The sequence below is a fragment of the Dermacentor silvarum genome, chromosome 9 (assembly GCF_013339745.2).
Source record: "Dermacentor silvarum isolate Dsil-2018 chromosome 9, BIME_Dsil_1.4, whole genome shotgun sequence".
Lineage (NCBI taxonomy): Eukaryota > Metazoa > Arthropoda > Arachnida > Ixodida > Ixodidae > Dermacentor > Dermacentor silvarum.
Window position 1 is genome coordinate 10,618,528 of NC_051162.1, and position 27,543 is coordinate 10,646,070.

Here is a 27,543-nt window from a genome sequence, read left to right on the forward strand (position 1 = left end):
AATTCAGTTGGTTGTCAGATTGTCGTCATCACGACATCTTCTAGCCGTCGTGTCATACCTTCGTCACCATTCCGTCGTCGTCATCGCAAAAGTTGCCGTCGTGGTTGTTCCCTCGTCGTCGCTTTGTCGCAGCCATTGCGCTGTCGTCAACCCGTTGTCGTCACACCTTTGCCGCCGTCGACGCGCCGTCCTCTTCGCACAGTCGTCGTCATACCATTGTAATTATTTGAACATCCTATAGGCACCACGTTGTCGTCGCGGAGTCGTCGTCACGCCATCATCGTCATTTCATTTGGTTGTCATGCAGTCGACGTCACAGCATCGTCGACAGGCCGCTGTCGTCACTCTATAGCGTCGTCATCCTATATGGTCGTCGTGTACTCGTCGTCATACCATTGTCCGCACTGTTTGCACGCATATGAGTCATCTATACCTTCCATGAATACTTTGCATTCCATAGACAATCATCGAGGGTGATTTCTGCCTTAATTTCTGTTTGCTTATATCCGGTTCTCTGTGGCAAACTACTGATCAACTTGTCTATGCAACGATAGCGTATTTTCAAATTTCGTTTACGCTTGTGAAATATTGCACAAAATAACACTCCACCTCTCGAAACGTCCACACTCACCCCTTGTCTGTCCCCAGCCGGTTGCAAAGCACTCGCCGTTCCGAAGCAAATCGTTGCCCTTTTCTGGCAGACAAATAGGCCTCACTTTGTCGGTGAAGTTGATGGGCACGTCAAGCTTGACCAGGGCAATATCGTAGTTCTTGTTGAAAGCGCTGTAGTTCTGCAAGAGAAATGGTTTTCTTGAGAAAGTACTTTCAAATGAGGCATGATCGATGTCAGGTGTTTATTTATTTATGTGGAATACCCTCAGGGCCGAAGCATTACAGAGGGCAGCGGTAACCAAAAATACGCAATCAACAAAAATAACAATTAGAGATACAGCAGAAACATAATACAGATGGCCAATTAAGAAGAAAAAAGAAGCTGATACAGACACAAGTCCCGTTCATACCATGCTTTCTAAGGAATTCTTAAAGTACTTATGGTTCCGAATCTTTGTCATTTCTGCGGAAGTTGATTCCATTGAACAGATGTGTGTGGAACAAATAAAGATGAAAAAGAGTTTGTTCTGCAGGGTGGTGTGCCAACCTTGTTAGCATGATCTAATCTTCAAGATATGAATTGCGGTGACAGGGGAAATTCGGCTGTATAGCTGAGGATGCTAAAATATTTTGTGCAAGAGGCGTAGACGAAGTTGGTTGTGACGCAATGCGAGAGGGTAGATTAAGACTGAATGTCATTGAGGTTATGCTTGCAGTTCTGCTATAATAAGAAATATTATGGGCATTATGGCGTGGTCACCATAATGCGGAGCGACCGTTCAAAGATCCATCGCAATATGCGGATCACTGTCTATCACGAGTATTTATCCTTGTCATTAGCGGACGCCTCACACGAACGCATCTGAGGTCGCCGTGACTGCCTCTAATTGCCTATGTAGTGTTCCTTTTTTTTTTCGTCGTGCATCGTTGCCCTCCTTGCAGGGCTTAAAGTCTCCCTCCAGTGGAGGGGGGGGGGGCACACGTTCATATATATATATATATATATATATATATATATATATATATACATATCTGTGAAGCGTTGAATCAGGTCAAGGAATAGAAGCACGTAGGGAAAATTTAGGGAAAATACCCCGATCTTACTAACGTTTTGCCTGGGGATCAGCCTACACTCCGGGCCACATCAACCAATTAATCGCGATTAAATTGGTTATTGAAAAATTGGAGAGTTAGAATGGCCCCGCACAAGGCACCACTGGTAATAAAATCACCTCCAGCACCTGTCTAATAGTGCGAAAGTACTACAGTTGACCTGCCGACGGGGACCCTCCTTAAAAAATGGAGAGGGGGCCACTCCCCGCCCTAACTTTAAGCACTGCCTCCTTTTAACACCACGCACCCACCTGTTCGGAATTTTCGTTACGCGGGCGTGCTGCACCCTTGTCCCTTTTTTTTCTTCGTCCCGTTCCTATACACTGTTACACACGCATTTTAAATATTTTCAGTGATTTTAAGGAAGAAAAGAAAAGACCGTTTTTGTATTTAACAGCTATTATCCTAAACCGTGCTGTACTGTAGTACTGCACAGTAACAAAACGATGTACTTACGTTGTTTCTTAAACTTATGTATCAAGATGAAATTTGTTAGGTATGGAGGGTGTAGGGAACTAACGAGACGTGAAGAAACCAGACAGAGAGCTCATCGTTCCAACTTCTTCTCTTCCCAGTGCCCGCCTGCGCGCGTTTATTCGTCTTTTTCTACATACTCCCGCCCCCCAGTATCGTTGTCCAATTCAAGCTTGTACAATTTCTGCACTGGACTTCTTACAAACTTGCCATCTTGAGCTTTCACACGGCACGCTCAGGTTATTCCATCTTGGCCAGGGAAAACATCCACGACTCGTCCCAGTGGCCAAATACTTCTGGAAAATATAGGCTCCTCGATGAGGTCACGTCGCGTAGCCTGAGCGCTTAGAGCTCCGTAGTCGCTGTTGGTTTGCTCTGGGGAGGCAGAAAATGAATGTCCGACAAGAAAATGTGCAGGACATATTGTAAAGGGCTTTGTAGCGTCCATATTTTCAAGTCGGCCACGAAGTCGAAGCTGCCCGCTGTGATCCAGGTGAGGGTGGAGATCGCGCAATACGGAGTGTTTCTTGACAGTGTCCCTAAGCCGAAGGTGTTCAATGTCATTCGTGAATACTTCGAGCTGGACACGGCAGATCCTGAACATTTCAGCCAAGTTTAGCTCCTCTGTCGAAATAGTTCCTCCGAGTGACGTTTGAGTAGGACGGCTTCGATCCGCAAACCAAGATACCCAGGCGGTGACGGGCAGGCGCTTCTGCAGCTTGCTAAATTTCCTTGCGTCCATCAGGGTGTCCACTTTTTCCGGTGCTTGAATAAGTGCATGTTGTGTGTCACACTCTGACTCTTCGTAAATCGGTGTGCTCATGTCTGAGTCTGTAGGCCAGGTTGATCTTGGCTGGGATAGCCATTCAGGTCCCCGCCACCAGCTGCGACATGTACGTAGAGCCTTTAAAGATACAACCCCTAGTCAATAAATCTGACGGGTTGTCTTCTCCTGGGAAGTAACGCCATAGCAGCGGGTCAGCAATTGCTGCGATTTCATTCACTCTGTGCTTTACAAACTGACCCAACTTCTCGTAGTCACCCCGGATGCAGCTCAGTGTGCTCGTTGAGTCTGTACACATGACGCAGTGAAATGCTTCGTAATCGCACTGATGAGCGCCGTACTTGTCGAAGCTCTGGGTTGAGGTTGAATCCTTTATCGCAGCAGTCGTTGAGGGATGGGAAGCCTTCAGCGTGGGACGATGCGTCAAACACAACCCGGAGCTTAGGTGGTCAGCGAATTCCTCTCGTATAACTTCCCGATGAGGCGTATAATAGGTGTCCCCATCAATGGGAACATCCTTAAGTACCACTTCAGCGTGCCCTAGCTCCAGATATTGCCGAGTGACTGTGTCGTATCGCTCCAATAATCCTTTCTTCATCGATAGCCTCTTTGCCAGTTTTTGTATACGTGTGAGCGCAGTATCATGGTTGCTTCCAAGTAGCTGTTTTTGATCTTCGTTCCAAGATTGCGCTGTTTCGTTGTCTCTAATCGTTTCCACTCACTGGCAGACCATAAAGTTAGCGTCGCAGTGAAGAAAGGCTTTTTGGCGACTCGGCCCTTGCAGTGTCCAACCAAGTGCCGTGTTGATTGCGACCAATCCTTGAACTTCGTTGCTCCTGACAACTTCTCCAGTCATGATTTTCCAAAGATGGTCAGCTCCAATCAACAAGTTGAGGCCGTTCTCAGTCTCCGCTTCAATAAAATTCTTGTCATCAGCAAGAAATTTGCCCTCACATCGCAGCTTCTGGATGAAGTTGTTATCAGCTGTCGGCGCAGCAATGTCGTGACAGATAACTGGAACTATAATTGCTTGAACAATATGGATGTCGGGACAGTGTTGACTACGCAGTGGTACTTAAACAACCTTGCGTATTTCAGCAGAACTTGGGGATGCGTTGCCAAACGTGTTGAATGCCCCCAATTCGGGTTTATCCCAGTACCTGCAATTTCAGTTTTACAGCGAGATCTTCTGTGATGAATGATCTCTGACTGCCTCCATTAAGAATCCCTCTGATGTATCTGGACCTGTTATTTTTAACGACAAAAGCGCGAAAAGTCTGCAGGTACACTTCTTTGCCCGTCTTTGCGCAAGCATTTGTGGAATCTCTGTCGCAAAGCATTACTGATTGCGATGAGACTATTCCTGATGTGCCACGCGAAGCCACCGCTGTTTGCGAAGTTCCCGCTGGAGTGTCTTTCTTTCTGTAGTTAGGGTCACACATACTCGAGGCATGTCTTCCGTGACAAGCAGAGCGCGTGAGTTTGACATGACAAGAGCGTGCCTGGTGACCTCGTGATGTGCACCTATAACAGCGTTTATCCTTAGCTAGCTTCTCTTTTTTGGAAACAAGAGATAGGTTGGCGTCGCAGGCGCGTGTACCGTGGTTGTTAGATCGACAGAAGAAACACTCGTTCCAGCTGTATGGTGTACTGTGCAGTATGGAAGCGGTGCTGCTAGCCTCGAGTTCTCTCAGCACGGTCACCGACAGATCGTTGTGACGATGTGTTGCACTGCTCTCGGCTTTCTACCTCAACACGTGTGAACATGAGCAGCTCTTTTAAGTCCGCTTCCGATGTTGCAGCTGCTAGTGCTGACTCCGAGACGTTCGTATCAGACCTATGTTCTCGTAAAGTCTGACTCCGCTTTCCTCGCGTATATGCAAGAACGATCTCGTATGGCAATGCCTTCTGTAAAATATCAATCAGCATTGCAGAGAAACTGAGAGTCGGTACGTTTAGTGCAGTCAGACAGCGGATATGTAGTTGCGCGGCATCATACAGCTGCCTGAGGCCGCGTACGCCGCTTCCGTGTGGAAGCGGAAGATGACGAAGCGCAATCAGGTGGTGCTGCACTATCCTTTTACGATCGCCAAAACGTTCTCCGAGAAGTTCTACGGCATCTGCGTAGCAAGCTTCAGAAGTCGGTAAATCGGCAATGGCCGCTGCTGCTTCCCCGGCAAGATAATGCCGTAAATAGGAAAACTTGGTCGGGGTCGATATAATATTGTTGAGATGAACAGTCTGCTCGAACTGCTCCCAGAAAGCTGCCCATTTGTGAATGTCGCCTTTAAATGTTGGCATATCAAGATTAGGTAGCCTTGGGCCAATTCTGGCCATAGCATGAGGAACTGTCGGGCTTGAGTTCTAAAAAGCAGTCTCCGCTGTACTGTCCGCGCGTTCCAAAGCGTCGATCTTGCAACGAATCTCGGCAAGCATGCTGGTAGCTTGATCGTTATATTCTGCAGCAGTTACGTATTCTGCTTCGAGCTCATCGTCGGCAATGTGCTCTTCGAGTGCGTCGTTAAGTTTCGAGAGTTCGTTGTTGCTAGCAGATAGACGGTCAAAAATACCTGAAAGCTTGGGCTTGTCCACGGTAGACGAAGATTCGAAGACAGAATACGAAGATTCCTGTAGAATCTTCGTATTCTGTGCTCGTCGAGCCGATCGCTTGGTCTTGATAGATGTCTGGTCTCCACGCCGATCACGAACGATGCGTTATCTAGTCAGTCCTCGCCGCCCGCAGCGCGAAGCGGTAGAGTAGAAGGTCCTTGAAGACGTGCGATGAAGGGAACGAGTCCGCACGGAGGTTTTCGGCACCAAAATGTAGGAAACTAACGAGACGCGAAGAAACCAGACAGAGAGCTCATCGTTCCAACTTCTTCTCTTCCCAGTGCCCGCCTGCGCGCGTTTATTCGTTTTTTTTTCTGCAGAGGGTATCTCGGGGGAAGCATATTCGACGAATTTCAAAGCTGTACACGCCACCCCAATATTAAAGGGCGAACACCAATTATGTCTTCAAGTTTTAAAGCCAGTAATTGTTCTTAATTCTGTGTTGAAATAAAGAAACGTTGATAGGGAAGAAGTCATAAAAGAGGAGTATAAGGGGAATCGGAGTGCGATATATTTTTTCTTACACTTCCGCCTGAATCACTGCTTGAAGACAGATGAAAAGTTCGCTATCATATTAGGAAAGAATGTACATGCTCTAGAGGTGCCGTAAGAAAGTATCTGATTTGTGCAAATCAGGTAAAGGGTAATTGATACTTGCTGTTTGATAGAACGCTTGCCGTTTGAAATACAAAACGAAACTACGTGGAAATAGAAGGTCCTTCGCGGGTGAAAGTACTGCAGAAATTTCAAAGTTATAGGTGTATGGAGGGCGCACTAGGGTAATTTCGAGAACTCCATCGGAGCCAATCGAAGCCTTTAGAACGCGCATTCGGGCATGTCAATCTATACTGAGACGAACTGATAGGCAAATGGTTAGATTCTTATGCTTGAAACGTTGCACACGTCATGTATACGGGAAACACTCTAAGCTTAGAACATACCATTTAAATGAGCGTCTAAGAAAAAAATGAGCGGGGCTCTATATTAGTAAACCTTTCTTATATGTATTACCAGTAAAGGTACTCTTACTGTCAGAGGATAACCCAGAAAAATTCTCCGATGATTACGATACTGTCTAATTGGTAATTTGAGCGCAGCTGTGTGCGTGTTTTCATTTTGCGATATATTGACTGGTGCGGACAATCTGACTCGTGTGGTACGTTGCAAACGGAGCGAAGTGTGGCGCGACTGCCTCGCTGATCGGAAGGTGGTGAAAGGAAGCGTGTGGGTGACGCGTGGGCGCGATTCACAGTAGCCGCCGCAGACCAACTCCACTCATGCAGCGCTTTGTTTCCATACAGACGACGCGCGCTACTCTTGGGCGATTTTGTAGCCATCGTTGCCGCAAAGCCCGTCGTGCTTTTCTTATCACGCTTTCGCCATACCTTCCTCTGTTTTCCGCCTCATGGTTCCGCTGCACCGTCCTCCTCGCACTCTCTTCGCTCTCGCCGCTTTTTTCATCTCCCGATGCGCTCCGCTTTCGCTCTAAACTACTTTGTGTTCCAAAGAAGCTAGAAGGAGTGAAATAGGCAAATTTCAAGAATTTTTACCGAGCCACAGTGGCCAAAAAACGAAGAAAGTACTTTCAAATTGTTTATGTCATATTGACGTCCGGCATTGTGCTTCCGGCGTGGAATTCAAAAAGTAGAACTTTGGTCTTCATTTCGTCTGCTAGCAATCAATTTATTACATCGAAATTAACTAAAATTGTCTTTTAAAGGAATACTTTTACAATCTAAACTGATTTAGTGTTTGTCTTTATTGTTGCAAATCCGGAAGTATACTGAGTGCGGTAGTTAGGTTAAACGCCGCCAGCGTTTGTGGAACAGCTCTGGCTCAGCGCAGCATGGAGAGGATGGGGCCCGCGAGCGCCGCGAGAAATTCACACAAGAACCGGAAAGGCTTATTTGCCGGGAAAACGCTCGGAAGCTCAAACCAGGAGGCGTATTTCCATTTGCTAGTAGGTACAGCGTTCGACCGCTGGCGCCACGCTGCGCCGCTCGCGCGTACTATGTTTCGAGCCGCCGCCGTTGGAACGGAGGAGGCGTTGACGGAGAAAACGCTGGGCTGGTGGTCACTTAGCCTGCTGTTGGGATCGGTGGTATTATAAACGCATCACTGTTTTGATGATCCAAATATAATCTCACTATCAGGGAGGGAGCAGTCTACCTGACTGGAGCAGTATTTTTTTTATTTGGGGTGTTGCTACGCTGCGCTCCGCAACACCCCAACGACCGCCGATTCGCGTCGGCGCCCGGCACCAAGGCTGCCGCCGTGGCGCCGGGGTTCAAGCGACCGCGCTGGCAAACAGTGAGAGAAAAAAAAGGGAAAAGCGTGATATTAAAAAAAAATGTAGCCAGAGCGGGCTTCGAAGCCGCGTACGCAAGATTCCGAAGCGAGCGCCGTAACCACTCAGCCATACAGCCAAGCTTCCAAGGGTTGCATTCGTGCAAACCATATCATTGCGTTCGAGCGCCCTCGGTGAACGGAACCACCTAGAAACGCGGTACGTGCGAGCGGCGCAGCGTGGCGCCAGCGGTCAAACGCTGTACCTACTAGCAAATGTAGTGTTGCAACCAGGAGCGCCCCGTGTACCCCCTTGATAGACCTTGGTCGAGCCCCTTGATCTTGAGAGTTTGGTTCTTATTCAGCAAAGGCACGGAATTTCGCTGTTGTTTTCATTTGTGCGTGTTCATGCGCGCGTGCGTGGTTTCAGTTATTAGAGAGTTTTAGATTAGGGGGACGCAAGCGTAGGGGCCCGCTAGCGCTTGGGGCCGCGGTACTGCGCACGCGCTTGCGTCCCCCTAATCTAAAACTCTCTATTCTTTATGCAAATCACATGGAAATGACATATATCACATCACATTGCAACACATGAATGAAGGAACAGGGCAAAAGTATGACAACGTACATGGCTGCAGCCTGTCGTAGTCTGTCTCCTGAATAATTTTTACCACCTGAGGTTTCTTAACTTGCACATAAATTTATGCACATGACCGTTTCTGCATTTCACGAATAACAAGAAAATAGAAACGAATGAACACACATTCATGAGAAAAAAAAAGAGCACAAGCTGAATCTGCAAAATTCTACCCATTCTTGTTGATTTAAGGCACAGGGCCAGGGTATTGAACGTTTTTTTTTTACGCTAAAAATAATTTTGGGGCGCTAGATGGGACATACAAAAGGAAAGATGCACACACACACACACACACACACACACACACACACACACACACACACACACACACACACACACACACACACACACACACACACACACACACACACACACACACACACACACACGCACACACACACGCACGCACGCACACACACGCACGCACACACGCACGCACACACGCACGCACGCACGCACGCACGCACACACACACACACACACACACACACACACACACACACACACACGCGCGCGCGCGCGCCGCACGCACGCGCGCGCGCGTTCGCTAAACAATACTTATTACGCCATGTTTAGTTAACCCTACAAACACACCCAAGAAGTTCTATAAGTTACGTATTTCCGCCCTCTCTGTCGAATACAGTTCTGCAGAAGTGTGTGGGAAAGAAGTATAGTAATGAGAAGATATTTGTCTGTTCAGAATATGGTGCGTCCTTGTAATAACCAATAGATTTCGTTTCGCTTTATTTTTTTTAATTGAAATACTGAGCACATAGTAATATTGCGGTTGTAAAGGGCCGATAGCTTGTCATCGTCTCTTCAACGTTAGTTGTTAACAGCTGTTTCAGACCGTTAACATTCGCTTGTCGAGTACTGGGGTGCCATTCGTCTGTGTGGGCTACATGGATTGATTGCTGCACTAACACGAAAAAAATATTAGGGTAGCTTGCACTAGTGGCGCAAGGCTAAAGACACAGCGGAGCTAATCGGTTCCTAGATTGTCCTGGCTATACGAAGTGATGCTAAGTTATACGAAGTAATGTCAAGTGATGCTAAGTTATACGAAGCATTTCCTCGTCGTCCGTGGCATCGGGGAACGCCTCGCGAAGCACTTGCAGTCCGAGCACACGTAGGGGAAGTGGGGCGAAAGCTATGCACAGTGTACGGGCTGCGCGTAGCGGACGAAACGCCGGGATGACGTCACGGCACATGCGCAGTAGCACGCAGCTGTTGGGAGCTCGGCCAAGCCGCCGCCAGAGGAGCCTGCTGCAGTCATGTGCACCGCAAGCGTTTGGTGCTAATGCGGGGAAACGGAGAAGTGCGGATGGCGTCGGCAGCACCTCTGCGCGTTGACTCGTTGGTGCTGCTACCATTTGTTTCTCTCTCTCTCTCTCGCTCTCATTTTCTTTTATTGCGATAGCAATTATATGGACACTTCAACCGGATTTCTGCCGTCGGCGTCGCCGTCGCCGTCGCCGTGAGGTTCCGTATAGATAAAATATTCGCCGCGCGCCGTATGCCCCAGCGGAAGCGTGCGGGGACGCGCGCTATCACGGAGAGCGAACGCACTCAATCTCCCACGCGCAAGCACGGAAGCGGAAAGCCAGCGCCGGAGGGAGCAGGGGGGGGGGGGGGGCACTTCTCTGCCAACAACCGCGCTCGTCGCTCGTCCGCACAGTCTCTTATCACTCCCACGCGCAAGCAAGGAAGCGGGAAGCCAGCGCCGAAGGGAGCGGGGGGGGGGGGGGGGCGCACTTCTACGCTGCCAACAACCGCGCTCGTCGTTCGTTCGACCGCACCGTCTCTTATCTCCACACGGCTCTGACCTTTATGCACCGTGCATTCGCCGCTCAGTTTCCGTTGAAGCGGTAGACCGCAAGTACCTTCGCCCGAAGGTAAGTACGTTGCGCTGCCAGCGTTTTGACAGTCGTTGGCTGCAGTCATTCAGTGTGATCTATTCATGTTTGTTTGTGCGCGCTCACACCACGCTTGTTCATTCAGTTAGTAATAGTCGGGCCACATTTTCCAACGCACGCTACACATGCAATGCTGCCCAGATCGGCTGTGCAGCACTACAGGTGTGTCCCTTCGCACGCGCTGCCCACGGTAAGCGCTTCTCATCAACACCACCGTTTCACACGCGCCTTCTCGTGGTCATCGAGTCTCTCTTCATGTCGGTCTACTTACGCCGCAGCACACCTGCTTACTTAATCAGCTCATGTTTACTACAATTCATATTGCTACCAAGGCCGCTAACCTTACTTCGTATGACATTGCTGTGTTGCTATCGCATTCATTGCTTCGCCCTTAGGGCGAAACTGTGACATTTTTTTCTCTCCCGAGCATAGCGCGCGAGGCAACACTGGCAGTGGCAGGCAGCACACATTGCGGCCGGCTTAAACAGCTTCGCTGTTAAAAAGGTATTGAGGACAAAGATTTCACGCATCAGATATACCTTGTTCAGATACTAGTGGAAGTCTTGTATGATAAAAGCCACGGTTAACTACCAAAGCGGCAATATAGCAGCAGTATTCGTATAGAGTGTATGCTGTATATTTTAGCTCAAGAGTATCGGGCTGAAATGTACATGGATCCAACACATCTAGCTTCGCGCTGAAAGGGAGAGAGAGATGCAAGAAAAGGCAGTGAATTTGCAAGAAAAGGCAGAGGTTGACCAGAAATGCCGGGCACCAAAACGGGAAGACGAATCCTCGACCTGCTCGGGATTCGATATCATAAGGCGCGGGGACTGAAGGAAACACTGCTACCGGAAGTCAGGGTCGCCATACAGACGGAAAACATGCCGAAGAACATGCACCCGGCGCATGACGTGCAAAGACGTAAACGAAGGGTGGTAGCAATCCTCGAGGAGCACGAAAGACGAGAAGGCGTCCTCTTCGTCGATGCAGCCAGGTACCCGCGGCCCGCCGGTAACGTTGATGACGACGAGGGACGAAGACCACCATCGCCACTACAACGAAATGTGCGAGACGAACCGGGGATGCCAACACCACCATCACTACTACTACTACGACAAAAACGGCAGCAGCAACAGCAGCAACATCAACGACACGGCCGGCCGACGGCGGCGGAGCCCGCCTTCTCCATGGCGGTCGTAGATACGAAGGGAAGGATCCGAGTCAGGGCATCAGCTAGGCTGCCGTCGGCCGAAGCAGCGGAGGAGATGGCCATAGCCCTCGCGGTACTCCACGGAGGTACGGAGGATAGCCTGATCATAAGCGACTCCAAATCAGCGATCCGGAACTACACCAAAGGTTGGGTGTCCGCGGATGTGGCGCGCATGCTCAATGCCAGAGCCGGGGACTTCGTGTCCGGCACGATTACGAACAAGTCCCTCAAATGGTTCCTCGCGCACGTCGGGGAGCTTGGTACTAAAGAAGACAACAGCCGCAACACCAACAATACTAACGGCCGAAAACACACCGGCATCCCGCCCAACCACAACGAGCGTGCCTATCTCGTCGCGAGACAACTTACCCGCCGCAACGCGATCACCCATAGGACAGCCGCCGTTGTTGTGCGGGGACCCAGCGGAGGAATTACCAACACAACTCAAATCGCGGCGGACGGAGCTGGGGGCCACGGGGACGCCGACCGTGATATCGAGGAGTTTCCGGCCTCGTACCGAGATGTTCTTGCACACTACAGGAAAGAACGTATGACACATCCACAACCCCACGGGCGGCTGGAAAGGTCCCAGGCACTCGACCTGAGGCGGTTGCAGACGGGCACTTTCACCAAACCCTACCACCTGCACCGCCTGTGGCCCGCGCTGCACCCGTCGCCCGGCTGCCCGTGGTGCGAGCACGAACGGGCTGATATGGCCCATATACTTTGGGAATGTCAACGCCCTGAAGAAGAAGAAGGACCAAGAGGAAGGGGGAAGATAACAACAGGACCCTCTGAAGCGGGGCGCCTCGCTGAGAGATGGCAAGCCGCCCTCCTCAGCGAGGCACCCGAGGACCAGGAGTGGGCCCCCAGCGGGCCAGGGCTATTGACGAGGATCTCGAAAGATTTTTCTCCGGTGATGGACCCCTGGCAGCCTAGTCCCTGGCACCAACAGCCTTAATCGCTGGACAAATAAAGTTTATTCCTATCCTATCCTTGACCAGAAAGACATCCGGTTTGCTGGGCTGGAAAATTTGCACGTTTACGTACATAATAATTGTGGTCCTCAATATTGTACATCCAGCCCGATCACATAAAATGGGACGCCATACTTCAGTTTGTCACGTTTTTTTCAAGTTTATTTACAAATACTGCTGTCTCAGTTTCTGAGACGTAGCAGGAGTGAGTACAGAATGTTTAACACTATGAAAAAATACAATTAAAATACATTCAACAAAATTCAACAGAATTATACAAGAAAACCTTAACAAAATACATGATTACGCAATTCTTTTTCAAAATGCTTAGTACCGAGTCTGCGCAGCGACCCATGAAGTTCATTCCATAAATCCACCGTCCGCGGAAAGAAGGAAAACTTAAAACAATCAAGATTCGACCTGAAGGGCACAATTTTCAGGGGATAAGATCGTCGAGTACAGCGTGCAGAAGCTGCAACAAAAGAAATGGGCGCCAGAACACTCAAGCCCGTGTGAACTATCTTATGCAGAAGGATAACACGATCACAAGTGTGCCGATGTTCGAGAGATTGCAACGTTAAAGCGTGCGCATGCAAAGTAAGCGAGAGCACACCTGCTTACTTAATCAGCTCATGTTTACTACAATTCATATTGCTAACAAAGCCGCTCACCTTACTTCGTATGATATTGCTGTGTTGCTATCGCATTCATTGCTTCGCCCTTAGGGCGAAACTGTGACATTTTTTCTGTCTCGGTACCCACCGTATCCCCATTGTGGGAACAGTTCGCCTCAAGACTGGGACATTTCCACCAGGAGGAGGAGGAATAAACTTTATTTCAAGAAGAAAATTAGGCGAGCGTGGTTGGGCCCTTAGTCCAGGGCTCCACTGGCGCGAGCGGCTCGCTGGGAATGGTCCAGGAGAGCCGCTTGGCTCTCCTTTCCCTCGTCCGCAAGCCATGCCTCCCACTGCCTGAGTGGTTGTGATGTTATGTACGGGCTAGTAATATGTGAAGGCCTTTCCAGGCACTCCCATGTGATATGTTGTAGCGTGGGTTTGTTGGAACACCATGGACAGACGTCCAGAAATCTTGTTGGGCTTATTTTACTGAGCTGATGGAGGTTGGGTAAGCTGTTTGTTTGAATGCGCCGCCAGTCCCTACTTTGCTGTCTGTTAAGGGCCTTGTGTGGATGACCGTAGACTCTGCGCTACTCCCGTTATTGTAGAAGAATATCACGAGTGCTTGGAAGAAGTTCCGCGCAAGGCCCGGCCGCAGCTCGGTTGTTGAATCCTCGAGCTATACGGTCTGCCGCCACGTTACCTTCCAAGCCCTCGTGAGCCGGACACCAGATAATGTCGGGGTGTTCTTTCAAGGTTTGTCCCAGAATTCTGCGTACCATTTTGGGTACCGTCCCATTGAGAAACAGCCGACATGCCGTCTGCGAGTCGGACAGTATTACTGCCGACTCGTTTCTGTGTTCCGCGTCTGCAATTGCCATGGCTATTGCAGCCGCTTCGGCCGCGCACGTGGATCGAGTTACGACTGTGGCCGTTATGATGCGTTGTTGTTGGGTAACCGCTAGCGTGTGAGTCTCTCTACTGGCTCTGCTAGCGTCTGTGTAGTACGCGGCTGAACCTTTCCCAAAACGATTCCGCAGGGTTACAGCTCGTGCTCGTCTTCTACCGGCATGGTATGTTGGGTGCATATTCTTTGGTATTGGTGCCACCGTGATATGAGATCTCGTGTACCTGTCCAGTAGCACTGTATCCTCGTCGCAGTACAGTGGTCGCGGTGTGAAACCCAGCTTTTCTAGAACTGCACGTCCCTGGTTCGTTGAGCTGAGCCGCTCTCTTTGAGCTATAAGGATCGCGCTCGCCTATTCCTCAAAGGTGTTGTAGAGGCCTAGTCTCTCGACTTTCTCGTTATTAGCACTTTCGGGGATGCCAAGCGCTGCCTTGAAGGCTTTCCTTATTATTGTATTAACTTGTTTCGTCACCTGGTTTGTTAGTGTTTGGTACGGGAGTGCGTGCGTCACCGTGCTAATTATAAAGGCGTGGACTAGTCTGTTGGTTTCTACTTCAGTTAGCCCATCTTTACTGTTAGCTATCCTTCTTATCATACGGGCTACGTTCCCTGTTGTTCCTCTCAACTTTTGGATGGTGTGTGTTGTGCCTGCGTTCTGTTGTACCCACATTCCCAGAATGCGCAATGTTTTCACCTCCCTGACGGGACGTCCATCAAGGCGGATGGTCATTGGTACAATATCGTTCTTTCTCGCGTATTTAGCCCTGACTCTGATCAGCTCGGTCTTCTCAGGCGAACATTTCAACCCTTCTCTGTCGGTGAAAGCCAGTATCTTGTCTACTGCTCTCTGTAGTGTGGATACGCCTACGACCCTCTTGGCGTCCAAAGGGTTATGTCGTCCACGTAAATGGCGATGCCTAAATCTGGGTCCTCCTGTAGTTCAATGGCGAGCTTACGCATGGCCATATTGGAGAGGATAGGAGAAAGGATAGCTCCTTGCGGGGTGTTGTGTCTGGCGGTCCCTCGGGACAAAGGAGGCCGGCGCCGACTCAGACGCGCCAACCTGGTGCCCTTTCTCGCGGCCGAGAATTGTCACCTGGGACTGAGGAATTAGCAGTTGGTCTCCAGGCTACATCATGCGTCGCTAAACGGCAGCGTCGCCCCTTCGGTGCGGTTCCGTGAATTACCAGCGCCGCCCGAACCACGATGAGGCCCGGCGCCGATTGCGACGCGCCAAACTGGCGCCCTTTCGAGACAGCCACCGCCCTCCCTGGTTCCGCGAACTGACCGCTATGGAGAGGCGAATCTTCAAAGGGGCCAGTGTCTGGCAATCGCGGGGGAACGACATCAACGTTCGGTTCCCAAGGTGTTAACCGCTGCCGGTGTTCGGAGGCGACCTAGCAAGATTGGAGGCGGGAAACGACGACACATCACGTGCGGGATATGGCCACCTGATCAAAGACTGTCATTGGCTAAAAGAACTAAAGTGCATTCCCTCGTCGAGTGAAAGAGGGAAACGGAAGGGATAAAACAGGGGACTTGAGTGTTGTGGAGAGGCTTGACCATGTAGAGACGCTCGACCATGTAGAACGCTCGGAGTTGTAAACGCTACCACATGCAAAGATGTTAGCACGTAGACGGCTCCAATATTCTGGAGCCCTTCTTGTAAAATACCATGTACAGTGTATATAAAACAGTTTTCTAATCTCCCTGGATATCTCCTCCTCTTGGCACCTGGCACGGCACCATACATGAAACCTTCGTGGACCCTCGGACAGTCGACATTCACAACAGGGGTGCCTCTGTTCGGGAGGTCAAAAGTGTCGGACCTAGTCGACCTGATTCGATTGTGGCTTGCTCTGGGCCATGGATGCCCTGGGTGACTTGTTTCTTGGATGGGCTTTCGCCTTCGTGTTCTCCTCTATGGTTGGTCTCGGCCTCGACGTGGACCTTCGACGCTGCTGCTCCGGTTGTCCGGGATCCGTGAGGTTGTTCGATGGCGAGCGGGTTCTTGAGCGGCTACTGCGGGTCGCACCTCGTCCGTACTCCCATTCCGATTGTTCGTCCTCCGAGGAGAACCAGCGACGCGCTGGTTTGTGTGGTTTCTTGGGTGGTTTCGCTGCCTGGTATCGTACAGGCTTGAGGCGTTTTTGGGCAGCTGCGGTCTCCAGTTACGTGGTCCCCAGAGCAAATTGCGCATGTCGGGGCACAGTTGTGGGTTACTTCTGGGTTGCACACTCCGCAGGTACGGCACGTGGACAAATCTGGCTGCGGGCACACGTCGGTGCGGTGGCCAACTTTCCCACATGCTCGGCAGAATTGTACCGTGTTACGAAAAGGAATACACTCCTTCTCACCTCCTCTGTAGTAAATATATATCGGTAGCACGTCCCCGAAGAAAGTAAGGACAGCACTCTGAGAGTCTTCCAACATCCGGGCCTCTACCAGCTCCACGCCCTGGGTGCGAAAACGGATGCTTTCTTTGATAGTCTCAGACGAAGTGTGCAGCTCTATACCATGGATGACACCTTTCCTGGTTCCTTCGCCTGGTGTGACATAGACATTGACCGGGTGCAGTCTTCCGTTGATCTTCAACGACGTGACGCCCCTCATCGCCATTGCGACGGTTGTATCCGGGGTGGACGCTAGTGCTATGTTGGAACCCGGCCGGATGCGGAGAATGAACTGGTCCCATCTGATTTTTCCTCGGCAGGCCTCTACCAGTGGCGTAGCCAGAAATATTTTTCGGGGGGGGGGGGGGGGGGGGCTCAAGTTGCAACGCGGCCTCCTCCTTATAAAAGTTGTCGAGGCATCAAATACATGAATAATAACTGCATTGCCATTGCCAATGCCATTGTATATTAGGTGCTGAAAACGAATTATTTAACGCTACGCACAGTCAAGACAAGTAAATTATGTGTTTGTTTCATAAAAGAATAGCTTCGTATGTCCCAAAAATTGTGGCAGTAATAGCTGATATCAATGCTTCCGCGTTTTTTTCCTGGTCTATCTAATAAGCAAAGAAAATATCACGTGAACTTTAGAACTATATCAGTTCGAAACCAGCAAAGCAGTGCATGCAGCTGGTATGAAAAACGTAAAGGCCATAAAATGAACAAGTTGACAAATATTTTGATGAATCTTTGTCATTTAACAACCTCGTTTACATTTTAACACGAAAGTGTTTTATGCCGGGGTCCACCAAGACTTCACTGACGTATTTCCGTCACGGAAATACGTCAGCTTACAATGTACACGAACATAATACAAAGAAAGAAACCAGAAGAAAATGTTCCACAAACAATGCAAAATTTGGAAATCGAACCCACGACCTCTCGGTCCGCGACGATAGATCGCCGAGCGTTTAACCCATTGCGCCACAAACGCATTTGCAGAGAGCTACACAGACGCGCCTTATATATCTAACACTCCTCCGTGTACCCGCGCTCTTGCTCGGGGCGGTGCCGCCGCCTACGAGCAGAAAAGAGAAGTACTGCATTATGACACTAACGCGCACCGACAGTCAACGCTTCGGTGGTCTCAGCACTACGGCGCCTCGATGCCAGCATTCGAAGGGACGCTGGCATCAAGAAGCACTACCAACGCCACCTAGGTGGCGTTCACCGTACTCAGCACAGCGGAGCGTGGCCTCCGCAATTAGCTCTGAAAATGTTTCTGAAGTTGATCGCGGAGGCTGCAGCTACGACGCGCTGTACGCGCTGATTTGACTCGGTGACGATTCAGTTACGTGCTTTGTCTTGCGCGTTGTATTAGTGTGTCAGTTACGTGCTTCGTCTTTCGCGTTGTGCTAGCGTGTGCAGCGTAGTGCAGCTTCCATATGCACGACGGTTGCTCATGGTCATCGACGTTGGTAGTCGTGATGGAGGAGACGTGCCACCAGGCGTCAGCGTGGGTGCATCAACGCCTAAGGGCGCTTTAGCCACAAAACACCAATAGACATTATATATCAATGTGCAATAAACATTACACTACTTCTGTGAAGACACGTTTCACTTTCGTGTTCTATACCGATTCCTATATAAGAGGGATCAACCACATTTTTTTGTACATATGCAACGGTCAGGGAAAAACCTCAATGACGCTGTCCTTCGTTGCAACGGATTGCGCAGCAGCAGATTTTACCGCTCGTATATTGTAATTGCACCGAAATAATAGTTGCAACAACGAGTACATATAAAAAGCAGAAGTTCCGCAAAATATACATTAGAAATGCGAAGATAGAATGGAATATACAAATGGCAAGATAAACGGCAAGAAAGTGTCGCGTGAAACCAATTGGTTCACTGCTTGTATACACAAAACCTCGCAACAAGATATTTAAATATACGTATAAGTCTGCAATAAATCTACGTATCTAAGGAAACGTCATTGTATATAATGCGTCAAACAATACAAATAAACATGTTGCGCAGTCACAGATAGTAAACTTCACGCATACGAGTATATTTTAGGTGCTCGTATCCTTTGTTCTCGTAAACTGTAGTATGGTTTTTCGATTCCGCTTTGTTCATATAGTTTATTTTGTTGAATTACTTGGAGCAATTTAAAATAGTACAACTGATCAACCCTGAGCATGGAATGTTTTACGAACAGTGGAGCAGTTGGCAGGTCTTGTAATTTTCCCCTGTAATTTTCGAAACAACGCAATATTTTCTTCTGCACAGTAATAAGTCTATGATAATTTCTTTGCGATGTTGTTCCCCAGACTAATATCCCATAAGTTACCTTAGAATGAAAAAGTGCGTAATACATATTTAATTTTAACCTTAATGGGATTAAGTGTACTGTTTTGTGAAAACAACCGACTATTCGCGCTAATGCGGTAATCAGGTGATTTACATGTGTGTTCCAGTTTAATTCTTCCTGAAACCACACACCAAGAAATTTTTGTTCCCTAACGTGTGTAATACAATTTCCTTCAAATGTGACGCTTATTTTACTTATGGGCTTGTTTATAGGTCGGAATATCATGTAGGTTGTTTTTTTAGCATTTAATCGAAGCTTATTTTGCCTTAACCATTCTGAAAGATGCCTTAAATAGTTATTTACACTGACTTCAAGTGATAATAAATTGTCTGATGAAAAGAAAACATTTGTATCATCTGCGTACATAATAAGTTCAGGGGAATGAGGAATTTCTACAATGTCATTTATATTGTGGGGTCTCACATGTGCTCTTGGGACAAAGGAACGACACATAGTAGTGCAAACAATCAAAAGGGCATTTATTGCACCTTTCATACACTAATACATACTAGCCGAATTACAACCAATAGAACATTCACACGGGCGCGCGACAAATCAAGGAAGTCCGACTCACCGCGACCCGATAGCGAGCGAATACGTTCGCCCCATGCTATGACACCATCGCCTAGTCGTTCACGTGTACGGTCACGCGAACGGTGGCGCGCTCGAACGATCCGTGTTCGTCCATACCGGTGTCCCGCTCTAAGCCTCGCGCGAAGCGGGCCGGCGCACGCGCGAAGCGTTCGTGCGTGTTGGTCGCCGATCCCCAGCCAAAGAGAGAGCCCTCGACCTTTTTCTCCCAATTGACCCCGGCGTTTCGGTGGCGTTAGCATCGCGACACTAGCGCCATCTCTCGCAACGCGCCGCAACCACCGCCGGTAGCCACGCAGAGAAGCCGGACTACAGGAGACATGCGGGGAAAACAACATCAGGGGACGCGTGAGAGTCGCGCATTCCCACAATATAAGCAAGTAAAAGTAAATCCATGTAACTAAAAAGGAAAGAAAAGGACAAACGAAAGCCACAGATGATGCGGCAAGTTGATTTATCCAACATCCGAGTGCGTTTTTGCGAAACGCCGCGTGTGCCGGGCTTTCAATGAGCAAGGTTTGTCAAAATTGGTTATTGATGTCCCCGTAATTTTTGTATTCCCAGGATAATTTTGATTATCATGCTAACTGTTACAACAAACGGCGAACATTTCTGTGCTTTTAAAAGCTAATGAACAGTCATACGTTTTCAAAATTACGAGCTTATATAGGAACGTGAAGGAACAGATATTTTTACAGGCATTGATTTTTGCTGCTTCCCTATCTAAACGATAAACTTTACTCGGCGGGGAGGTTTAGTGAAGCGTTCAGTAACTTCCGACATGTTGATGGCGACGTCTCTGTCGGTGTATAGAAGCGCCAGCATAACCATGCGTTCCTCATTGTAAAGCGCAAGTGGTTTTTTTCGTAATCTCATGTTTGAAAATCTCTCTACGCTGGCAGTGGCACTGGAAGGGCGACTAGAATATGCAGCAGTTTGTACTAGAGCACTACACGGGCCGATTTTTTCAGCCCGGACCCGGCCCGGGCCCGTTTTTACTTTGGGCTGCCCGCCCGAGCCCGAACAAAACTTTCATGGCGAGACCCGGGCCCGGCCCGGGCCCGGAAATAATCTACGTTACCCGCCCGGCCCGGCCCGCCACCCCTTTACCTCAGGCCCGAACCCGGCCCGATACCGAAAAATACATGTTTGTCAGAGTTGAGACGCCCGAGAATAACTCGCTGCAGGTTACATGCACACCACCAGAAAGCCCGAGCCCGGCCCGGGCCCGGGTCAAAAAGCACACGCCGTGCCCGAGACCGGCCCGAGCCCGTGAAAAAACTGCTCTACCCGGGCTTTCGGGTAAGCCCGAGCCCGTGCAGTGCTCTAGTTTGTACACATGTACATATTCGCGACTCCAGCAATTCATGCGACACCTAGCGGCGAGCGCCGGAAACCTCGTACGGAGGTCGGAGCGTGCGAGCAGACGCTCCGTCCGTAGCCTTCGCACTGCGATCGGGTGCGCGTCACCATCAACGAAACTCCGCACGGCCGTGGAATTATGCTGCGTTTTGCAGTTTTGCGGCGTCGAAGAGCCACATGGATTGCGAATCTTATCATAAGCTGCGACAACGGCAATTGTTCGCAACATCTTGCTCGAGAAAGTTTTTTTTTTCAGGCGAGTTTCGGTTTGTTCTTTGTATGAAGAGAACGCGATACTGTTGCTTGTACTATGTTTGCAGTGAAGTGCCACAGCGAACTTCAGGAAGTTTGCGTTGAGGTTGTTACTGCCATCGTGATAAAGTTCAGCGTATGCGTGCTGCAACATGCAGTTTCATGTGATAGCCGGCGTGGTAATGCAGTTTATGATGCAAATGTCGCCGCGGTACTCAAGCTTTCCTTCATTAAAGCTGTTATATCGGATACATGCGGCGCACAACGTGGAACTACCGAGTAGGGTACATCAGCGAAAATCAATCCTTACATCGGAGTTTCAGTTACTCCCGGGTAACGTCGGCAAATCGTTCTATGTAAACACAACATGTACGCGCCAGCGTGCAAAATAACTATGGGTTGGCATAGCGGTACGCCTTCCTTGCGACCTGGACACGCTACCCGTGTAACTAGTGCAAATTAGTAGTCGCTCATTTGAAAATGCGTAATTATCAAAGCAATTGTATCTCTTATCAGTGTCTGAAGGAAATTGGCAGTCAGAGGCGAACACAGTTTTGGCCACTTAAAGTGCAGGCTACGTAAATTATAGAATAACATGAAAAATTAAATTCATAATGCAGTAGCTTAGTTAACATTAATTTACACAGATACATTTGTTTTATTTCATTAGTACACAGCAGCCATAAGCGACATGTTCGCAGACAGCGGGGAGTAATCAATCATGGTCAGGCCATGCAGTACAATCCATACATATACATGGTGTGCAAATGTGTTTTTATTGTAGTAAGCAGATCCTTCGGTTTCTTATTTATCGTTTTGTTCTCTACGAGAGAAAAAATGGTTCGCCACAGATTCGTAGTGCATGCTGGCGATAAAGTGCAAAGCTTGATTTTAGGTTCGCTTGCTCTCTAGACTGAAAAGAGCGTTCAGAGTTTGCGCCTTCGCCGAACGAAAATGTGGCAACGACAATGAGAAAGTGCGCGCCGGCTGCGCATTTATCCGCATTTACAGCGGCAACAGCTGATCGAGCAAGTGGGTGCGCTGCTGCGGGCCATGTTAAACGTACCAAACTGAGCAGGTTGTAATATTTCGGCAATCCTGGCGAGGCCAGCGTGACGTATCCAACTTCGCCGGCCGCTGTCTCGCACGCTCGAAACACCGGACTATCTATCCACGCCTTAACAGTGACTCAAAGCAGCAGAAACGTGCTTGTAATTTTCCGGCCATCCAACAGTGCACGAGTACTTCGGTTCCACGACCAATGGGTTCAAGAATACACCGGTGATTTTCATCAGAATCTCGTGCGGGTCCGCTGTCACGCCAGATGTTTGCACAAACCGTGCGACCACTTCAGCCTCATTACCCACTGTGCTTCTCTCAGATCGGCTAAAATGATTTGGCCGGTGTAAGCTACTCGCTTTCCTTCCAGAAAACAGCGCAAACCGGCATCACACTGCACTAAAATCATCAAACTACAGTGTACTGTACATCAAACACAGCGGTTGCGGCGACGCGGGGACCTCCGTATATCCGCCATGTTGCACAGTGTAGCCAGACGTGGCCAGTTTTCGCAGCGCCCCCTGCAGTTCATTTGAGTTGCGAATAACCTGCAGTCTCCACGAGAGAGGGCATCTATTCCTGTGCTGAAACCTAAAAACACTTCGATATCGTTTCCTCAGCACCACGCTCGACAAGGTAGACAGCCGTCCTCTTACGGAAGCCACAATTCTTGGTCCCTGGTCCCAGCCGACGTCGGAACGAACTGCTTTAAAAGCGCTATTACGCTTTTTAAAAGAAACAGGACTTAGTGAAAAACTATAGAATGTGCGGACTGATACGTTTCTTTTAGTTTTCTTTTTAATCTTCTTTTGTTTTCTAATATTTTCTGCCTTACCCCATCCCCCTGTGCAGAGTAGCTAATCGGACACTTAACCTGATTAACCTCTCTGCCTTTCACCTCTTATTTTCCTTCCTTACTTCCTTCGATATCGTTCACATCCTTGTTTACGTACCTTGCACAAACAGTAAGCTGCTCGATTCCAGCAATATCCGTCGTTTCGTCAGCAAGTACGGAGAAGCAGCCTGCAGCGTTCACTTTTGCATCTAGGCTTTCTTTGATAATTTCACCACACATTTGTATAATTTGGTTTTGTACGTCTGGCTTAAATACGAGGCATTACTGGGGCAACTTTCCAAATGGTTCTTCAGATGTGTATCTCCACAATCAGCTCGCATGCGAAGAAGCGTTCTGGAAATATACCAGTATTTTCAGCGGGGGCTTTACTTAAATCCATAGGACCAGTGTCCCTATCGCCACGGAGAGCAAGACCTTGCCGCCCGCAAAAAAGAACTGTCTCAAATTAAATAGGCCGTTGAGTTTCTTCTGTTTTCTGTTATTTTACTTTGCCTGCCCTGGTCCAGCTTATCGATCACATTGGACGCGCTTTCTGAAAATGTTTGGAGAAAATTATCAGATGCCAGCTGACAGTCACGGTGATATTTAATATTTTCCTGTGCGTGGAAGATTGCGAGCGCGTGCTTCCATTTCTGGAACGGCTTAGACACGCGCGTTCGAGTGCGTGCATGTTGGCCCAAGTTTATAAAAACATTAAACCCAGAAAGTTCCAGAATTAAAAATCAGAAGCACGCCTTTGGAAATGTCAGTGCACTTTCGCGTCAAAAGTCTATGAGAACTTTATACTCATCAAGTTTCGGAATTGAAATCTATGCGCTCCGTAGATTCCGGTGCCGCTGCGAGATGCCGCGACGCGCCCGCTTGCTATCGAAAATCCCTTGAAACTTTGTGCTCGGCTGGGGCTCCTTACGTTATGTGACTCCAGGTGCATGGGCGTTTCCACGAAGTCCAGCCCGAGTTCGCAATTTTCGCGCCGAAATGTCTTTTCGAGTGTCAAAAAGACATTGTAGACAAAATCCACAATAATTTCCGGCGCCGGTGGTTGTTTTGGTCGGCGGTGCATGACAGCACGAAAAAATTTCGGGGAGGGCTGAAGCCCCATCAGCCCCCCCCCTGGCTACGCGCCTGGCCTCTACTATTGTGTCGGAAACCGCTTGGCTGGTCATATTCCTCAGTGGCAGTCCCTGGTGAGGTCGGAAGACCTCTTTCAGATCGTCCTTGGGTAGGGGTGGGGGCCTGCGTTTCGCGGGTCGGCCTCGACGTTTTGGCTGGTTGCCTGCTGTATAAGCTTGCTGTCCGCGGAGAAGTCCCCTCCTTGCCGTACGTTCCACTCTGTTGCCTGTTTCTTCTTTGCTATGAGCGATTGGAATATCTGCCAACCCTCCTCTGCGTGGTCAGTCTCCTTTTTAGCGGAAAAATGCGCGTTGGCGTGCGCGGACGCCATGGTGCAATTCCCGGGTGGTTGTTCATGGTTCCGGTTTTGGGCGGCAAAGTCCATAACCTCATCGCTTAAAACCATTGTGGTTTGTTGAGTCACTGGCTGCGATTCTTTAGTCGAGGTCATAGTCGTCGTGGTAACTACGGCGACGTTGTCGTTGTCGTCCTCGGGCGCGCGTCTCCCGGCGTCGCCGCCGCTCCCCTACTCGAGCTAGCGGAGGCTTCACATGGGCGAAATCACAAAAGGCCGTGAAATGGTGAAAAATGGTTCAAAATCGGTGAAACTGGCGTCCACCGATGCCGGAGAACTTCCCCTACAAGCAGGTGACAATTTCCGGACGGTTTCAGGGGATGAACCACACGAAAAGGAGATCATGCGGAGCTCGATGTGCACGCGTCTGCACTGGTCGGCATCCAGTTGGCGTCCCTCCAGTTCCACCAACTCACCCGCAGTAATACCAGGCCTTGGAAACTCCGCTGGTTTTTTGTCCACGCCAATTGCAGCGCCATCCATGCAAAACCAAAATCGCTTTACCTTTTTTTTTAACACGAAAGTGTTTTATGCCGGGGTCCACCAAGACTTCACTGACGTATTTCCGTCACGGAAATACGTCATAGAACATATACAAAGAAAGAAACCAGAAGAAAAAGTTCCACAATCATGTAAAATTTGGAAATCGAACCCACGACCTCTCGGTCCGCGACGATAGACCGCCGAGCGTTTAACCCATTGCGCCACAAACGCATTTGCAGAGAGCTACACAGACGCGCCTTATATATCTAACACTCCTCCGTGTACCCGCGCTCTTGCTCGGGGCGGTGCCGCCGCCTACGAGCAGAAAAGAGAAGTACTGCATTATGACACTAACGCGCACCGACAGTGAACGCTTCGGTGGTCTCAGCACTACGACGCCTCGATGCCAGCATTCGAAGGGACGCTGGCATCAAGAAGCACTACCAACGCCACCTAGGTGGCGTTCACTGTACTCAGCACAGCGGAGCGTGGCCTCCGCAATTAGCTCTGAAAATGTTTCTGAAGTTGATCGCGGAGGCTGCAATTACGACGCGCTGTACGCGCTGATTTGACTCGGTGACGATTCAGTTACGTGCTTTGTCTTGCGCGTTGTATTAGTGTGTCAGTTACGTGCTTCGTCTTTCGCGTTGTGCTAGCGTGTGCAGCGTAGTGCAGCTTCCATATGCACGACGGTTGCTCATGGTCATCGACGTTGGTAGTCGTGATGGAGGAGACGTGCCACCAGGCGTCAGCGTGGGTGCATCAACGCCTAAGGGCGCTTTAGCCACAAAACACCAATAGACATTATATATCAATGTGCAATAAACATTACACTACTTCTGTGAAGACACGTTTCACTTTCGTGTTCTATACCGATTCCTATATAAGAGGGATCAACCACATGTTTTTTTTTCTTGTCAACCCTCTCTCAACTTTGTCGTTTATCGCCTTCAGCTATCGGCGGCGCGGTTGGCGCGGCTCGCGTGAAGTCCCTATATAAGAAAAGTACCGCCATCTACTCTTTCCTCCGCCGCCTCCTGTCCTAAAGCGCTTGCTTTTTTCTTTACTTTTTGCTTGCGAAAGCCAACTCGACGGTGGCGCACCTAGAAAGTCCACGTTGAAGCTTTCATGCCGGGCGCGCGCCGCCGTCGCCGCCGGCGACTGCGCAGAGGAGTTTCAACATGGCTCTGAGGCGGAAAAAAAGAAAAAATAAAGAAGTGAAAAGCGCGCGCTATCATCGTCGAATCGGAGATATAGGAGAGAGAGAAGCGGCGTTTATCAAAGGATGGCGGTACTTTTCTTGTATAGAGATTTTAGGCCCGCGCTCGTCGTCGGCCGTGCTGATAACGGCCAAAACCGCAGCATTTTTTAAAGACGATAGTCTTTCTTGGGGAACTTAAACGCTGAAAATTTGGTCTGTCTGTTTGTCTGTCTGTCACCCGATTCAGCCACCCGGCCAAAGTTGGACCACTTGCTTACCGCCCACACTACTTAAACTGGTACGGCAGTTCATACTTGTGAACGTTATCGATCAAAAAGTAAATATTACGCATACCTGAGGCGCAACATCACTAGGTAAGTATTAGGAGGTGTGTTCCTTTAATAGAAAATACATAGATACGTAACTCTAAAGACCCTAGTTTCTTAAGCTGCGATGAAAATGCCATGCTATGCGCACCGACGAACGACGTCTGCCACCAAGGGAGGGAACCCTCTGCACAAGCTCGTGTTTCCCCGACTGCGCGCCGACGAGCGCCCTCTGCCATGGAGGAAGGAAACCCTCTGCACAAGCTCATGTTTCCCGATGTATTGCCAGATGGCGTCCATGTCTCACGCAGCGCCTCCTCAATTTTATCAATGCCAGCCAGATGCGGCCGATTCCGCCTCCTCAATTTTATCGATGCCAGCCAGATGCGGCCGATTCAACATAAAGCGCAGCGCCTCCTCAAGTACGGCCGGCAGAAGACTATCGTCTTTCGACGACATTTGCAGCGAAGCACGCAGATACGCGGCCATTTTTTTCTGGCATTATGCGGTCAGTTTTGCGGTTTTCGCCTTCCGCGCTAGCATTGTGGTCCGTGTAGTACCCTGCCGTTGCACCTTTGTCGGCTTTCCCCCGCAATGTCTCGCAGCTGTCGCTGTTCGTGTGTGGTTCGATGGTGTGCGAACACATCAAGACGAAGTGAGCCATGCGACGTGAAATTCTACCGCATCCCTAAAGACAACAGGTGAGCACTGTGTAGTTTACTTCGCGGTTTTATTGCGATAGCAATTATATGGACACTTCAACCGGATTTCTGCCGTCGCCGTGAGGTTCCCTATAGATAAAATCTTCGCCGCGCGCCGTATGCCCGAGCGGAAGCGTGCGGGGACGCGCGCTATCACGGAGAGCGAACGCACTCATCTCCCACGCGCAAGCAAGGAAGCAGGAAGCCAGCGCCGGAGGGAGCGGCGGGGGGGGGGGGGGGGGCGCACACTTCTACTCTGCCAACAACCGCGCTCGTCGCTCGTCCGCACCGTCTCTTATCTCCACACGGCTCTGACCTTTATGCGCCGTGCATT

General features: G+C 49.5%; 1 protein-coding gene across 1 annotated transcript in view; it reads right to left on the reverse strand.

The window, feature by feature from the left end:
• Positions 1-27,543, reverse strand: part of LOC119464999 (chymotrypsinogen B) — a 75,725-nt gene that overhangs the window by 4,213 nt on the left and 43,969 nt on the right. The window contains exon 5 of the mRNA XM_049656336.1: positions 632-791. Coding sequence (XP_049512293.1) covers positions 632-791 — 160 coding nt within the window. The remainder of the gene's footprint in view (positions 1-631; positions 792-27,543) is intronic.